This window comes from Papio anubis, chromosome 5 (assembly GCF_008728515.1).
Source record: "Papio anubis isolate 15944 chromosome 5, Panubis1.0, whole genome shotgun sequence".
NCBI lineage: Eukaryota > Metazoa > Chordata > Mammalia > Primates > Cercopithecidae > Papio > Papio anubis.
Window position 1 is genome coordinate 4,301,560 of NC_044980.1, and position 18,868 is coordinate 4,320,427.

The 18,868-nt window shown below is 37.1% G+C and overlaps 1 protein-coding gene across 1 annotated transcript in view; it reads left to right on the forward strand.

Moving 5' to 3' along the window:
* Positions 1-18,868, forward strand: part of ADAMTS16 (ADAM metallopeptidase with thrombospondin type 1 motif 16) — a 179,936-nt gene that overhangs the window by 60,176 nt on the left and 100,892 nt on the right. The window contains exons 9-10 of the mRNA XM_031666079.1: positions 2,656-2,793; positions 12,200-12,353. Of these exons, the coding sequence (XP_031521939.1) occupies positions 2,656-2,793; positions 12,200-12,353 (292 nt within the window). The remainder of the gene's footprint in view (positions 1-2,655; positions 2,794-12,199; positions 12,354-18,868) is intronic.

Here is an 18,868-nt window from a genome sequence, read left to right on the forward strand (position 1 = left end):
GTCCACTGGCAGTGGGTTAGTTAAGAGGAGTCTCTGTCTTTTAGAAACTTATGAACTAGTAAGGGAGAAAAAGATAAAATATATTTACGATTTTAGCAAATGGGATGATAACCATTTTAAAGTACCATGGTGCACAGGAGCAAGATACATTCTCTGGTCTGCATAATTTGAATATAGTTATATTTCTTTGTTGCCAAATAGCAACCTTATCTTAAAAATGTGTTCTATTCATTCTTCTGTGACTTTATTAATGTTGGTATTAAATGCGATCACTGTGTGCTACTTTTATGCTGATCTGCTGGCATTCATTGCATTACAAATGTGGGCATTGTACTGATTGGAGACACAAATTGTGAAATAGCGGTGCTGAGATATCGCTGGATATCAGAATCACCTGGGGGTGTGTTAGAATATGCCCAAAAGCCAGGTCCTAACCCTCAACCTACAAAATTAGAACTATACCACTGCAGGCTTGGGTAGCTACATTGTGCTGTGTATCTCTCAGATGTTGATGCATCAGAGTTTGAGACTTGATACTAGAAAAAAATCATTGAAAATACTTTAAATGTAAAAGTTGAAGACCAAGATTTCCCCAAACTTGGGACATTGTGGATTTTGAATTCCTTAGAAAGATAGGTAGACGCGGTAGCAAATTTCTCAAGGGCAATTTCAGGACCATAATGTGTCTTCTTCATTAGCAGCTCAAGGGCCAGACAGGGGAGGGTAGTTTGGTATTTTGTATTCCGCCTTTTCTCCCTAAGGCAGCCTGCCATTTGGGATTTCAGCCTGAATCTTTTTCACAGCCATGACACATTTCCTCTGCCATGCGGTTCCTCTGGCCTTGATTAATTGCCTTTAATAGAACTTCAGAGAATGGGTGGAGGCTAAAATGACTACATCTACATCATCCTTGGTACTGATCAGGAATTTTGCAGAAATTCAGCAGTGTTTGCACGCCAGATTTCCTTGGATACAGTCTTCAATCACGTTCAGGTTACACTATTACATGAATCCTGGCTAGACCCTGACACCAAAGTGTCCAGGCTTCAGCCTTGACTCTGCAATCCTGGATGAAGTCTCTCTCCAGTCCTCCGTCTTGCTGTCTTTATATTAAAGCCACCTTATAGAACTGTGTTGAGTTTTAAATTAGAATATAGGTTACAAGCCTACCATAACAGCTGTAAAATGGCGAGTGCTGATAAATGTTGATTATTTTCTAGTAATATATTACTAAATAGCTCTAAGCAACGCAGTTAAATAGACAAATGTGTCTTCAGCCTAGGTAACAAGTACAGATTCTCTTCACACCGTTTGGAGCTGACTTTCCCCTACATTGGTGTCTTCCTGTCCCTGCTGCCGTCTGTCCACTCCTTATGGAATTTTTGGCAGCATAATGTCCCCCATAACTAGAAACCACCATGTCCTTCTTTGCTTTCCCTCTCTCTTGCCTTCCTCCTTTTCTCTGCATCTTACCAATGGGACCCTGTGCTCAGGGAATCCATACAATGGCTAGGTGCCAGACGTTAATGGCAATAGTGGCTTAGCTCTGCCAGAATGTATTTACCTTAATGGGAGGTCTTTGGAGCTATAACATCTCCCAAGGAAGTATGTTGTGTTCTTCTAGGATAATTGAAAATGGGATCATTGAAATGAGCCTTGAGTGCACTCAGGGCCCTCCTACAGCTTTCACAGGTTAAGAAGAAGAAGCAGACCTGCTGGTGAGGGAGGTAGCAGCCCTGGAAAATGTGATTCTCCCAGGTGCACGGCTCCATTTTCTCAGGTGTTATAAAGTGAGTGTTGATTGGCATTGTGGGCTCTGAACACCTCTGATGGCCCCTATTAAGGGTTCCTATAGCTGCTGTAGCTTGAGATGTACCTATACTCTGAGCCAGGTGTGGATCTCCAAAGTGGTGTGGTTTTCACATAAAAGTAACCTGTGCTGCTTCAAACGACACCCACAGATACATTCAGCCATAGTCATCTGTTGGGTTTCCGTGGAGCTACTCTCTCCAAATAGACAGAGGGATGCAGGTCAAGCGCTGCCCATCCATCACAGCCTCCAGTAGTGCAGGCCTAATAGTTTGAGCTGGAACATCCCCAGGTGGGGCTAGAGACAGAATGTCAGCCCACGTGAGTTGCAGTAGCTGTTTGTAGTTCCCAAATTGCAGTGAGCATCAAACTCACCTGGGGAGCTTGTTTGGAAAGCTCAGACACCTGGATCTCTCTTTTCTGAGTCAACAGTTCCTGGGTAGAAGTCTGGCATCTATATTTCCAACAAACACCCATGGAAACTCTAACGATCCTGCTGAGCATAAAAGAGTGTGGAGAAAAAGAAGCAACATAGAGCAGTGTTAGCCTAATCAAGAAGATCCCAAGTTCCTCCACCCCATTCAAAACTCAGGCATCTGGACATTTACTCTGCTTTGATATTGGTGTACACTCTCAGGCAATTTGGTGGATGGTCCGTTCTTCAGAAACTGTCTTTGAACACATGAATATTCTCAACCAATTGGCTGTTGTGGCTTTTATTTTTGCCTGCCTAGCATACGGGGGTGAGGGAGTCTCACAGTCTTGACTTGTAATTATTGGAGGGTATTAGATAATTTAAACTGTTTTTTTTTTTTTCTGAAAGAAACATCTCTCTCTTTCTCATAGCTTTGGCATGATTCATGATGGAGAAGGGAATATGTGCAAAAAGTCCGAGGGCAACATCATGTCCCCTACGTTGGCAGGACGCAATGGGGTCTTCTCCTGGTCTCCCTGCAGCCGCCAGTATCTACACAAATTTCTAAGGTAGGAACTCTTTGAGCTGGTCTTGTGGTCTTTCAGTGCCTTTGATGCTCACTGCCTGGTCAGCCAGATCCTGTGTAAGCAGCCCCAGGCTGTGCTTCCTGATGTGGTTCCCTTTGAAGGTGTCTTGAGACATTCAGTTGACCTAAGAGTTTGCTAAAAATCTCCTTAGAGTATGGAGGCCTGCTGGCTTAATCCAACATTGATTCAAAGGGAATCAGTGGCTTGAGACTAAAAGGGAGCCATAAGACACTCACCAAAATATTTGTCACTAACATTTAAGTTTTACTATTCTCACTTCTGTAACTAGGAATCTTCAGGAAGTGAATAGAAAGATCATACATGTACACAGCAGTATACACAATAATAAAGCATAGCTTTTTTTTGGTTTTTCTTCCTTCTGTTTCGTTTTATTCTTTCTTCTCCTTTCTTCCTTCCATTTTTTTCTTCCTTTCTTTTTTTTCCTTTCTCTCTCTCTTTCTTTTTCTACTAAATGCATTCCTCATTAGGTGAAGAAACTTGAGTATATAAACTTTAACCTAGCTCTAATATTCTGTAATCATCAATAATATTTTTAGAAATTTTCTCTAAACACTTATTTAGGAGATAAAACATTAGGGAGGTAGGGTTTGACCCTTGAAAAATAGTAGATTTTTAAATTTCAGAGAAATGAGGAACTTTATGAAACATTCTTAGAACTGCTAGTTTATACACTATTCCCTGAATCTCTTTGGCTTTGAGTTTGAAGTTTGGTTTAAATCGTAAGCCAAAACTTTATTTCTGACATTACAGTCTAGTGTGAATTGGAATGTCTCTGCTCCACACAGTCCTTCAGAGACCCAGGTTTCTTCCATCCTGTGACCTTTCCTCTTCCAGGACCTAGTTCCCCACTGCAGCTATCTGGGGACTGAGGACAGAGAGAGCACAGGAAGGTGTGCGGGACAAGGGTGGTGTTCCTGGAGGAACTCATATGACCGCCCAAAAGTGCAGAGGTCATTGAGAAATGTCCTCTACCCATGTGCTTAGGTAACAGAGAGCCATCTGTGCCACATGATGAGCCCCAAATCCTTTTGCAGGAAAGTAACTGAAACCTGGAGGGACCAGCTAGTCAATGGCCAAATTGTGAGTAGAACCCAGCGTTCTGGACCCTAGAGGTGATCTCTCTGTATTTATCTCAAGGACAATGGATGCAGCCAGCAGAGGAAAAGCAACTCTGTTGCAATCATAGCCTTTATTATTGTTTTTTTAAATCTTTAAGTACTAGCAGAATCATTTGTTTCAGATACTAAAAAGATGAATGAGAGTGTTTAGAAAGCAGCTTTTATGTCTCCAAGATGACTGATCTGTGAGAAACAGCGGAGGCAGGACACATGCTGGATCTGCATTCATGAGCTTTGAGTGGATGCCACATGCTGGATCCACCTAAACTCAACACTCTTCTTCTTCAGATTGAAGGGCAGTACCGGGGAGAAATTGTGGCTTGATGTTTTTGCTCCTCATTGAAGACACACTGATTTGCACCTTTGCTGTTTAAGGAATACTGTTTCTTTGGTCCTAGCAGTGAGACCTACTCTTTTTTTTTTTTTTTTTTTGAGACGGAGTCTCGCTCTGTCGCCTAGGCTGGAGTGCAGTGGCCAGATCGCAGCTCACTGCAAGCTCCGCCTCCCGGGTTCACGCCATTCTCCTGCCTCAGCCTCCCGAGTAGCTGGGACTACAGGCGCCCGCCACCTCGCCTGGCTAGTTTTTTGTATTTTTTTTTTTTTTAGTAGAGACCGGGTTTCACCGTGCTAGCCAGGATGGTCTCGATCTCCTGACCTCGTGATCCACCCGTCTAGGCCTCCGAAAGTGCTGGGATTACAGGCTTGAGCCACCGTGCCCGGCCCAGACCTACTCTTATTCAGGATGGAGGATATGTTTATTCATTAGCCAGAAATTTATTTTGCCAGACACATAGAAGGACTGTGTTTGCTCTTAACAAACATACTGACTCACAGTAGTTCACTGATTCTAGTAGAGGAGATACACAAAAATGTTTCCTTATTTTCAAAATACACGAATGCTTGAAAATACTGAAGGGAAATGGGCTGTCATGTTTAGTTCTCAATTAAATTCATTCACAATGTTTTTGAAAATTGTATTTTTGAGATTCATCAAAGAAAGCATTCTTTATTCTTAATTATTCTTAATTCAAGGGAGTGGTCTAGGGAAACATTAACAAACACAACCACCTTAAGAATTTGGAGGAGATTGCAGAAGAAATCACAAGATTACTAGTAAAGTTGAAAGTTAGGTGAGGAGGAGAAGCAAATAAAAATTTAAAAATGAAGAACAGAGAGAAGGACACAAATGTATAGATTCTAAGGAACTAGCTAGTTGTGATAGGAAAGTTTGAAATTTGACAAGAAAGGAATTATATTTCTATTATTAAAAAGTAGGACAAATACTAATACTTCCAACAAAAGCAAAGGTTTTTTTAAGTAACAGCTTTAATGAGCTAAAATTAATACACAAAAAGACACACATATAATGTATACAGTAAGATGAGTTTAGTTGTTTGCATGACCAATGAAATAATCTCCAAGGAGATTCTACCAGATTTGGTGGAAGAAAAGAATAACTTGGCAGCACCCAAGAAGTCCCCAGGCTAGGAAACCAGATTATCTGCCTTCCACGTTTTTGTAAAGTACATGTCTTTTCAGTCAAAACTAGGAACTAGTTATTCCAAACTGAGAACTAAGAACAAAGTTCCCCTACCCTATTAGATCCTGTAGATTCTTCAGTGTTCAACTGGCCTCTCTGGTTCCTTTCACTGACCTACTTCTTTGTGTCCTACTTTTTCTTTTGTTTTCTTTCTTCCTTTTTTATTCATTTATTTAATTAATACAGCTCTTTTTTTTTCTGTTGCACAAATTAAGTCTTCTTATTTCTAGGACACTATTTGAGTAGGATCACACCAGTACTTCTGTTGATTTTACTCCAGCTTACTTGCTGGCGGCCTGTTGCCCCAGGGCTAACCTGGGGCTGGGTTGCCCCTATGGCTGCCTCTTCCCTCATTCTCTAGGGATCATCTTCCCAGCCAGAATCTTGATCATCAGCCTCCAGGGGCTGTGTTCCTCTAGCTTGGTCCTTCTTGGTGTTCCTACTCCAAGGACAAAGTCAAGGTATGTTAACACATTAAGGAACAACTGTGTTTCATAGTTTATGCCACCCAGGATAAGTGGCAATAGTTTGGACAACATGTGTATCTTGGTAATATAAACCCATATTCTGGGAATATACACTTGATCATTTTTTTAAAAATTTATATTACCAAAAAAGACAATGTTAAAGCTATTCTACAACTGACATGATGTATAGGAGTACATTTAGCATTTGTTTTTCCCCGCATGGTATTCTCAGAATCAAGCTGGGGATTGTTAACATTGTTTTTAGCTGTTTCTTGCAGCTGTTCACATTTTTCTCTCTGTGTGTGTAGAAATTCTACTTTGGGAAACAAGGAAGATTATTCACTTTAGGCTCACCATGCTCTTATTTGCGTTAACGAGGAAAATTTGGAGTTTTCTATATTCCAGATCCTTTCTATAATTTTCTAGATTCAGAATTTTTTAACCCTCTTTTTCATCTTAATGGTTATGAGGAAGATACAGTAACACTTTTTCTACTTTGAAATATCCCCTGACAACTTGAAAAATCAGTGGATTATAATTTGGGTGTGCAGTGAGAACCAGCATAATGAAAGTCAAAGAAAAGTTTTGAAACTGCCAAAAAACTATAGGCAGACTCATGGAAAGAAGATAATTACATGCTCGGAGAGTAATTATTTTGAGGACATCGAAAATAGATTGTCATCTTGAAGATATAATATAGTCCTAAGAGTGATTATTAAGATACTGAAATTAAAAGCCATTTTCATTCTATGATACTGGAACACCTGAACTATAAGTTGAAGTGTGCTGATGTGTTTTTGTGTGAATCCAGCAAAACACTTCTGTAGCATTTCAATGATAAACATTTATTTTCAGGGACTTTACTAATTTTTTCTGACCACATGAGTATAAATAAATAGGTAAGGTTTTACGTGCTTCCAAATTTGTTTTCTTGAATGGTGAAATTTTCCAAGAAAGTCTCTTGTTGTCAAGTTCACTATTAAGATTCATTTTACTCGAAAACCAGTTGCAAATTGGATACTTCTACAGTGTGTTAAATCTTGACTTTTTCACTGACTTAATGAATCTGAGACTCTCTTGTTTGATTGTTTGCTGACTTTCTGATTTCCAAGTAATCAAAATACTGTTATATTCTCCACCAATTAGGCAGCTCTTTGGCTATGATCCTAACAATGAGTAAGGATAAATGACTACCTTCTAAGATGAATCTGTTCTCGTTATTAGTAGTCTAGCATTTGATAGTGGAAAAAAAATATATAAGGGAACTCAATTGGCCTGAAGTTTTCAGCACAACTTTTCTCTATTCTTGGTAGAGTTATGAAGGCTTGATACTTTTTTGGAGTGAATTCATCAACCGAGTCAATAAAGTCATTTGTCATTTTCCATTAACAGACACAGACCTCATCACATTACTCATGTCTGCATCCCGAAGGCCTGTGACTTAGGGAAATTTGAGCTCATTATTTAAAATTTCATGACAACAGGGACTCATCTTCAGTTTACTTTTTAAAAATTTAAGTCACGCTCTGCAGATCAGTGAAAATGCCAGCTCTCTGACCATATGAATCTGAACACATCAAAGCATGAGAATGGTGACCAACATCACAGGGAACTGGGAGTGTAAGTGGTGCCATACTCCCTACTACTTCTGTTGATAGGAAATGAGATCTGACCTGAGAGCCCATTAAGCGTGTTTTTGCACACAATGAAAATAATACATTTCAATTCACATCCTGCTCTGAGATACAAGGCTCATCTTAGGTCATGGCTAGTTGTTGTGTCTGCAGTGCTCGTGTGACTCTAAGACTGGAGGGTAGGCACTTTCCTGCAGAGGAGAGAAGGACCGAGGGAATCAGGTCATGTCTTGCTCACCCATGTCTGGGAAGGTCTTGACCTTGACGGGTAATATAGACTTTTCTGAGGGTCCCAGTCTTCTTAACTGAAAAATGATGGGATATAACTAAAAGATCTCTCAAGCTCTTTAACTCTTGACATGGAACACTGTATATTGGAATCAGGAGTTATGCACCATTGTGCAGTTGTGAGATTCATCTTCGTTCCTGCATCTAAATATAGCATTAGTCTACTTAGTTTGTTGCATATAACTTACATACTAAATATATAAATATACTAAAACTTATTCATTCAATTTGTAATAGACATTTGAGTTTCCAATTTTTGGCTATGACAAGGAACAGCACTGTGAATATTCTCTTGGTTTGCATATATGTCTCTGAGTATATATAGGAATGGAATTTTCAGAGTCATAAATATATATGCACAGGTGCAATAGACAGTACTAATCAGCTTTCCTAAGTGACTGTGTGAAGTTACACTCCCAGAAGTGTTTGTGAAATTTTCAAAATGGTTTCAAATCCTTCCCAACACTTGGTCATGTTGATATTTTTCATTTTAGGTATCTGGTAGTGTGAAATTTCGTATCAATGTATTAATTAATAAGATTGAATACATTTTATATGTTTAATGGCCACTTGAGTAACCTTCTTAGTAAAGCGCTAAAATCTTTTGTGCATGTAAAATAAAGAGACCCTGTTGTTTTGCTTCTCTCTTGATGAGAGTATTGTATACATTCTGAATATAAACATTTTGTCCCATTCTGGCATATATGTATTATAAAATCTTCTCCGACTCTGTGACTTTTTAGTTACACTTTTAATGGTGGCTTTGCTAAACAGAAATTTTTATTTTTTTAATGGAGTCCAAATTATTGATATGTCTTTAGGGTTGGTGCTTTTGTACTCTGCTAGAAAAAAAAAACAAACAAACCAAAAACCTCTACTTGTCCCAAAGTTGCAAAGGTCTTCTTCCACATGATCTCCTACAAGTTTTATTGTTTGCTTATCACATGTAGACCACTTAATTTTTGTATATGGCATGGAAAAAAGTCAACACTCATTTTATCCATATGGTTATTGTGGTCGATTGTTTTTAAAATGGTTGAAAGGATTTTCCTTTCTGCACCCACACTTTTGGTGGCTGGACCATTTTGCATTCTCACTGGAGGTAAATGAGAGTTCCTGTTTCTCCATGTTCTCATCAGCGTTTGACATTGTCAGTGTTTTGGATTTTCTCTATTCTAAGAGGTGTGTAGTGGTGTCTCATTGATGTTTGAGTTTGCAATTCCCTAATGACATATGATGTTGAGATCTTTTTATATGCTTATTTGCCATCTATATCTGTTCTTTGATTAGGTGTCTGTTCAGATTTTTGTCCACTTTTTGTTATTCTTTTTGTTATTTTTATTGTTTTCTTATTCTTGGATTGTAAGTGTTATTTGTATGTTTTGTCCTTTATTGGCTATGTCTTTTACAAATATATTCTCCCACTCCGTGTCTTGTCTTCTCATCTTCTTGACATTTATTTCACAGAGCAGACATTTTTTATTTTAATGAAGTACAGCTTGTCATTATTTCTTTCATTGGTTGTGCCTTTGATGTATCAAAAAAGCCATTGTCATATCCAAGGTCACCCAGATTTTCTCCTATGTTATTTTCTAGGAGTTCTATAGTTGTGCATTTTATATTTAGCTGTATGATCCATTGTGAGTTAGTTTTTGTATGGCGTATAAGGTCTGCATTTACATGCATTTTTAAAATTTATTTATTTATCTTATTTTGTTTTTTGAAATGGAGTCTCACTCTGTTGCCCAGGCTGGAGTGCAGTGGTGTGATCTCGGCTCACTGTGACCTCTGCCTTCCGGAGTCAAGTGATTCTCCTGCTTCAGCCTCCTGAGTAGCTGGGATTACAGATGCACACCACCATGCCTGGCTAGTATTTTTGTATTTTTAGTAGAGACGGGAATTCATCATGTTGGCCAGGCTGGCCTTGAACTCCCGACCTCAACTGATCCACCGTCCTTGGCCTCCCTAAGTGCTAAGATTACAGGTGTGAGCCACTGTGCCTGGCAGATTAATTTTTTTGCATTTAGATGCCCAGTTGTTTCAGTATGACCAGTTTAAAAGGCTATCTTTTCTCCATTCCATTGCCTTTGCTCCTTTGTCAAAGATTAGTTGACTATGTGTATGTGGGTGTATTATTGGCCTTTCTATACTGTTCCACTGATCTATTTGTCCATTCCTTGTAACTTTATAGTAAGTCTTGAAGGTGGGTGTTGTCAGTCTTTGTTCTCTTCCTTCAGTATTGCTCTGGTTATTTTAAGTGTTTTGCCTCTCTATATAAGCTTTAGAATCAGTTTGTTTATATCCTTAAAACAACTTCCTTTAATTTTGATTGGCATTGCACCAAAGCTGTAGATTAAAATGGGAAGAACTAATCTCCTGACAAGATTGAGTCTTCCGATCTATGGACCTGAAATACCTCTCTATAGTTTTTTCTTTGATTTATTTCATCAGAGTTTTGTAGATTTTTCTCATGTAGGTGTTGTACATATTTTGCTGGATTTATATCTATTTCATTTTTGGGGTGCTAATATAAATGACGTGTTTTTAATTTTCAATAAATTCTGTTCGGTTGTCACGGTTGTCACTGGCATGTAGAAAAGCAATTGACTTTTGTATATTAGCTTTTTATCCTGCAACTTTACCATAACTTATTAGTTCCAGAAATTTCTTGGTGGATTCTTTCAAATTTCTACATAGACAATCATGTCGTCTATGAACAAAGATAGTTTTATTTGTTCTTTTCCAATCTGTATACCTTTTATGTAATTTTCTCGCTTTATTACACTAGATAGTACTTCCATTACAGTGTTGAAAAGGAGTGGTGAGAGGAGTCATTCTTATTTGTTCCTGATTTTAGTGGAGAAGCTTTAAGTTTCTCACCATTAATTATAATGTTAACTGTATATTTTTTGTAGATGGAAATTCTCCTCTATTCCTAGTTTGCTGGAATTTTTTTTTATCATGAATAAGTGTTAAATTTTATCAAATGGTTTTTTTCTTCATCTATTGATATGATCATGTGTTTTTTCTTCTTTAGACTATTGATGTAATAGGTTACATTAATTGACTTTTGAATATGAACAGGCCTTGCAGACCTAGGATTAATCCCACTTGGTCATAGTGTATAGTTCTTCTCATGCATTGTTGGATTCAATTTGCTAACATTTTGTTGAGAATTTTTGTATCTATGTTTGTGAGAGATAAGAAAAACTTTCTTTTCTTGTGACATGTTTGTCTGGTTTTGATATTAGGATAATGTTGACCTCATCTTATAATTTAGGAAATATTCCCTTTGCTCTGATTTATTGGAAGAGATTGTAGAGAATTAGTGCAATTTCTTCCCTAGTCTCTGGTATAATTCACAGAGAACCCATCTGGGCTATTTGTTGCTTTTTATGCAGAGTCCTGAGCTCTGAAGCAGTGGAACATGGGACTGGGGTCCTAGAAATGAGCCAGAAATCTTCCAATCAAGGTGGACAACCATGCAGAGCCAATTTTGGAGGATGATCTGCCATTGTTTATTATATTGTGATTATAGGTTTTTGTTTTTTGGTTTTCTCGGGGAAGGGCCTATTGAAATTTATAGGAGGGATTTAGTTGCTATTTGAAAACACAAAAATATTTAAATACTCTTCACCAAATGCATAAATTATACCAAAGAACATCCTGGCAGAGAAGAGGATAATCTATTTATGGAAAAAGAAATTATTAGTTGGTCTTTAGCCATCTACCAATGAATTTTAGCAAGGTTAATTTTCTGCTTGACTTGGGGGTCATCAGAAATCATCCTGAACATAGAGCATTGCTGGTGGAAATCCAGTGTTCCATGAAGAACCTCTAGAATCTGGAAGATAATATACAGGTGTCCCTTACCCTAGAGGGAAAAAGAATAAAAAGCAAAGAAAGAAAGAAAATTCCAGTCTTTGAAAAAACTGGGCTTTATTTTTATAATGCCCATCTTTTGGTTGATTCTGGCAAGAAACGTGCATAAAAGGTGTCCATCATAAGAGCTTCTCACATTGAAAACTGGCTGTAATTATTCAGTTGCACTTTTCCTCATAAGTTTAAGAAATTTAATAAGTACAAATCATCTTTCTGGAACAAGTACAATGTATAATAAATAATTTCAGAAATTGAAGTCTCTGTATTTACATATAATTAAGATAAATATTATATTGTACCTCAGGAGACAAAAAGTTCTCCTCTTGGTATACACAATATATGCTGTAAAATTGCATGGGGTAAAAGGGCATAATTAGTTGTATGTCCTTTGGTTACTCTGTGGGCAGTTACTAGTAGCTCATCTCCTCTTTGTTTCAGCACTGCTCAAGCTATCTGCCTTGCTGATCAACCAAAGCCTGTGAAGGAATATAAGTATCCTGAGAAATTGCCAGGAGAATTATATGATGCAAACACACAGTGCAAGTGGCAGTTCGGAGAGAAAGCCAAGCTCTGCATGCTGGACTTTAAAAAGGCAAGTGATTATTGGCACATGCTCAATGCAACATGATTCATAAGACTGTTTTATTTAGTGTAACTGATGTTGATGTATTCTACATTTATTGGGTACCTACCAAATGTCAAATCCTGTATGTTAAGGCTGGTCCTGTATAACAGGGAACACATGTTTCACTGGCAAAGAAGATGACAGGAGATACTGTTGTGGGTATCAATTTTCATTTGAGAGCCGACTTGGCCTGTTAGGTTGGATCTTTCTTTCTGATTTATCATGTGGGAGTTCAGCAATAACGTTTAGTCAGTGTAAATTGGCAAATTAATACTCTGCATTTTTAAAAATGGTTTTAAAAAAACAAAGTCCCCCTCCTCTCTCCCAATATAAGCATATTTTATTATAAAGCAGCAGCCTACCTAGGGCTACTGATTAATAAATTTCCCTCAAACAAGGTATTTATAGAGTTGTCTCTCATAGAAGGTAGTATCTACTCCGTCAACCCCAGGAACTTTATCAGAGTGATTTACTAACAGAAATTCCTCATGTAACACAGAGACATATGCTCTTGCTAGAAAGGGAAAATTGAGATTTAGGAACCTGCTCTATCAAACACAGGAAAAGCTACCCATAAATTAAATAAAAGTAACTATTTTTAAGGTTTCTCTTATTCTAGTTTATAATAAAATCAAGAAGAAATTAGAAAAAAAATATAGTCCTCCAGAAACTTCCACACATTTCAAAATGCATTGGGAATACTCCCAACTTAAATCTAACGTGATAATCTTCTTTCTTCTAAAGTCAAACAGAGCTCCCCCAGAGTTCAATTCCAGCTCTGTGCCAGAACTGGATCCTTATCTCCTCGGCTGGGGAGTCCCAGACTGGAACAAGAGCTGTAAATCCGTCAGCAGCAGCAGCAGCCTTTCTCAATAGTGCCTTTTCTTGTGGGCAGAAGATGTGAATTCCCTAAGAAATTTTTTTTTCAGTGTTACTCTTCTTTGTTTGTTAAGGAAAATGGACAAAAAATTAATGGTTTTTTTTTTTTCCCCCAAAGGTAGGATCTTCTAGATCATGCTTCTGGTTTCCATGGTAGTTAGCTTTGTGACCACGGACTGTGTCATTCATGGTGCCCTGGTGTCATTTGGAAAACATAGGCAATGAAAAGTTAAATGCAAGGTGCATTTTTATTCTTGGGGAAATATTTACATGCAGAGAAACACACTCATTTTACATGCGCAATCTGAATGTTAACAAATGTATTCTCCCATGTTACTGGCATCTTAATCAAGACACGTTTTATTTACATAAAGCCAGAACCTTCCCTGTGACCCTCTTTCATCCCCTCCCTGACTCCAGTAAGTAACAATTATTCTCATTTCTATCATAATTGCTAAATGTTGCCTGCTCTTGAACATTATAATTACCTTGCTCCATATATTAATATTAAAAGTAAATTGTATAATATTTCACCATGAATAAGTGTGATGTTAGCTGTTGGTTTTTATACAGATACCCCTTATCACACTGAGGAAGTTCATCTCTAATCCCAATTCGTTCAGAGATTGTATCACACAATTGTGTTGAATTTTGTCAAATTTTTTCCTACATCTATTGATATAGTTATATTGTTTCCTCCTTTGTTCTGTTACTGTGGTGAATTACATTGATTGATCTTTAGTTTTTTCCATTGGACTTTGAATGTTAAGTCAATCTGCATTCCTGGGATGACCTCACTAGGTCGTGATCTATTGTTCATTTGTATAATCTGCTGAGTTGATTTGCTAATATTTGCTCATGATTTTTACATTTGTGTTCTTGATTGATATTATTGGGAAATTTCTTTCTCATAATTTCTTTTCAAGAATTGATTATCAGAGTTGTGCTGACCTAATAAAATCAGTTGACAGTATCCCCTCCTCTTCTGTTTTCTTAAAGAGTTTGAAAAAGGTTGGTGTTGTTTCTTCCTTAAATGTTGATTAGAATTCACCAGTGAGTTCTGTGTATGAAAAGGTTTTTGTAATTACTGATTCAACTACACTAACAGATAAAGCGTTATTCAGAAGACCCTCCTAGCTAGACTGATCAAATTCATTGGAAAAAGTAAAGAAATCATTAAAAGTGACATTAAAGGAGATATTTTTTCAACAAATGACTATGAATTCCTTTAATTACTGTAAGATCTATAATGATATATCCTCTTTCATTCCTCATAATGATAATATGTATTTTAAAATCTTTTTTTTCTTATCAGTCTAGTTAGGAGTTTATCATATTAATCCTTTCAAAAACATCAATATTGGGCTTAATGTTAATTTTTAAAATTTGTTTGTTGGATTATTTTCTATTTCACTAAGTTCTGTTTTGTCTTTATTATATTCCAAGGCTGAGTATGCATGTCTTTTTCGTGCTCTTTGAAGTAGCAGCTTGAATCATTGACTTTAAAACTTTCTTATTTTCCTAATATAACCATTTAATATATGTAAAGTTATTCATGTCTTTCTAAGCACATTTGCTGTATTCTGAAAATGTTTACATATTGGGTTTTTAATATTATTAAGCATATCTTCTAATTTAACTAGTAACTTCTTCATTAACCAACATATTATGTAGAAATATATTAAATATTATTTAATTGCCAAATAATTCTCCAGATAGCTTATTAGTTTTGATTTCTAATTTCATAATTTTGTTCAGAGAATATACTCTGCATATTCTTTTGAAATGTATTGACACATATTTCATAGCTTAGCATATGATCTATGTTGGTGAACATTCTGTGGAGATTTGAATATAAATTCTGCAGTGGTTGGGTAGAATATTCAAGAAACAACTATTTTTAAAATAATATTTCTTACACCTTCTGCATCATCCATCATATTTCCTACTTGTTCCATCAATTTCACAAAGATGAGTGTTAAAATCTCCAGCAATGATTACGTATGTTTCTATTTCTCATGTTAGTGCTATTAGTTTCTGTTTTATATATTTTGAAGTTTCACAATTAGGTGCAGATACATTTAGAATGGCTATGTCTTCTGACTCTTTTCACATTGTAAAATACCCTCCTTTATTGTTGGGTAATATTACTTTGCTTGAATTCTACTTATCTGATATTAATATAGCCACATCAGCTCACTTGGGATTTCTCTTTGCATGATCACTTTTTCCATTCTTTTACTTTCAATTGATGTGTGTGTTTGTATAAAATGTGTCTGCTGTAAACATCCTTTTGCCTAGTATTGCTTTTCTGTTCATTTGAACAGTCTCTGACCTTTCACCAGCATGTTTAATCTCTTTATATTTAATGTAAAAATTATATAGTAGATTTAAATCTACCATTTTGCTATTTGTTTTCTATTAGTCTCATTTCTGTTTTGTTTCTCTGTTCCCTTTCTTCTGCCTTCTTTTAGATTAAACTATTTTTTTAATTTAGTATTTTACCTTGACTTGCTTTTTAACTATACTTCCTTATGTTAATTTATAGTGGTTGCTTTAGAGATGACAGCATGCATCCTTAGAGCCTAGGTAGAATTAACGTTGTGCCTACTTTCTGCAAAATGCAAGGTCCTTACAACAAATAAGTCCATGCGTCCCTCTTTTTCAATCATTGACATGTATTTCATTTCTCTGCAAATTAAATGCCACAAAATGCAATGTTGTAGTTTTTGTTTTAAAATAGCTGCTTTTAAATGACAAGAAATTAGACCATCTTTTATATTTACTGTTTAGTATCTATGTTTTCCTATAGGTCTGTTTCAAAGTGATATCATTTCCCTAAGGCCTAAAGAACTTCCTTTAGTATTTATTCTAGCACATAGCTGCTAACCGCGAATTATCTTCAGTTTTCTTTATCTGAAAATGTCGAGAATTCATCCTCGGTTTTGAAGATGAAAAGTGTTTAGATAAATCAGTGAAATATACCTTTGGCTTATTGTAAGTTTTAGTTCCAGAATTCCATTTTTTATAGTTTCTGTTTATGTTCTGCATTTTCCCATTTATTCATTTATTATCTCTACTTTTTCTTGAATAGTATATTATTTTATGTTATAGGTATTTCTATTATATTATGTTATTACATATAAGGTGAGTCCTTTTGATCCCCGAAGACTTTGTTTTATTCTTCATTAGGGCTCATCTCTTTCTGTTTTCTCTGGGTCCTGTGGTGTAGCCGCTCTCGTGTGTGGCTCTTCTCCATGAGGCATGGACTTCTGGGCTTTCCACTGAATGCCCAGGATGCTCATTGAGGTCTCTCTACTCTGTGTGAGCCAAAACTCTAGTTTCTCCCACCCCTAGGCATCCTCTGTCTTGAAGCCCTCATCAGCTTTCAGCCTGCAGCTGTGGTCCTCTGCTAGGCCACCTGGAATATCCTCCTATGTGGCAGCTGCTCACCCCTTACCATTAGGACCTGTAGCAAATCCTAAGACAGACACCTGGGACCCCCAGCCCAATGTAACATTTTTCCATATGAGCCGACTCTCAATTAGCTACTGAACAGGCCTCAACTCTGACCTCTGCATCCTCCAATCAGTGAGACTGCTATCATCCCCCTGTGATGCACCTCCCCACAGCAAGGGTCTGCAAAGTGCTCCCAGGAAGAGAGGTGGGCAAATGTGGCATTCTCCTACGTGTTTTCCTTCTCTTGAGCATCACAGTACTGTGTTGACTATTGTCAAGACCTAAAACAATTGGTCCATATATGTGGTGTATATAATTTCATAGTTTTGTGGCAGTTTTGTTTTGTTTTGCAGAAAAGTGAATTTGATACCAGTTACTTTACAGTGGACAGTAGAAGTAAAGTATCTTTTAAAATTAAACAAACAATACATCCATTAAAATCACGTCATGTCAGATCATTCCTTATGATGTAACATGTTCTTTAACACAAACTTTATGTGTTTTATTTATTTATTTATTATTTATTTTGATGGAGTCTTGCTCTATCACCCAGGTTGGAGTGTAGTAGCACCATCCCAGCTCTCAGTTTACTGCAACCTCTGCCTCCCAGGCTCAAGCCTCAGCCTCCTGAGTAGCTAGGATTACAGGCACATGCCAGCATGCCCAGCTAATTTTTTGTTGAGACAGTGTTTCACCATGTCGGCCAGGCTAGTCTTGAATTCCTGACCTCAAGCAGTTCGCCTGCTTGGCCTCCCAAAGTGCTGGGATTACAGCTGTGAGCCACCGCACCCAGCTTTGTATTTTCTTTTAAAAATTAAAAGCTATTTGTGTGGCCAGTAACTCTCAGTCATCAAATCTCAAAATTACATATGGCGTGGCAGTTAAGAGATTTTTTTTATTTTCTATGTGAATTGAAACATCTCAGAACAATTTAAACTGTAAAACTTATTTTTTAAAATGAACACCTGCTGAATTGTTATTTAAAAGGGCCTATTTTGTTCAGACATAATGTAGAGATCAGGAAGTTTCTTAATGGGAGGATATAAAACAAGAAATAACAATAAGAAGCAAATGACCCAGTGCCCAGACCAGCCCTGGGCACAGTAGACTCACTCAGAAATATACTAATCTAGATGATGGATGGATGATATTTTAGGAAGGGATAAATCTGTTTTAAATACCTAACACTATTTAGTTTGAAAAGTGAATAGACAATGTAAATGCGTACGCATCCTTTTTTTCTATATGTGAATGTATATTTGGTGTATATGTATGTTTACATACTTACATATAATATAGGACACATATATGACAATGGATTTTTCTGTCCACTGATGTGGAGTGATAATCAGGATTAGTAATAAAAGCATCTCACTGCTTGAAAAATAATGACAATGCACTGTATATCTGACTGTAACATCAATTGTAACTGCATTCTTTTTTTCCATAAGTTATTGGGGTACAGGTGGTATTTGGTTACATGAGTAAGTTCTTTAGTGGTGATTTGTAGGATTTTGGTGCACCCATAACCCGAGCAGTGTACACTGCACCATATTTGTAGCCTTTTATCTCTCGGCCCCACTCCCACTCTTCCCCCCAAGTCCCCAAAGTTCATTGTATCATTCTTAGGCCTTTGTGTTATCATAGCTTTGCTCCCACGTATCAGTGAGAACATACAATATTTGGTTTTCCATTCCTGAGCTACTTCACTTGGAACAATAGTCTCCAATCTCATCTGGCTCACTGCAAATGCTGTTAATTGATTCCTTTTTATGGCTGAGTAGTATTCCATCATGTATATACACCACGGTTTCTTTATCCACTTGTTGATTGATGGCCATTTGGGTTGGTTTCACAATTTTGCAATTGTAAATTGTGCTGCTATAAACATGCGTGTGCAAGTATCTTTTTGAATAATGGCTTCTTTTCCTCTGGGCAGATACTCAGTAGTGGAATTGCTGGATCAAATGGTAGTTCTACTTTTAGTTCTTTGAGGAATCTCCACACTTTTTTCCATAGTGGCTGTACTAGTTTACATTCCCACCAGCAGTATAGAAGTGTTCCCTGTTCACTGCATCCACACAAACATCTACTGTTTTTTGATTTTTTGGTTATGGCCATTCTTGCAGGAGTAAGGTGGTATT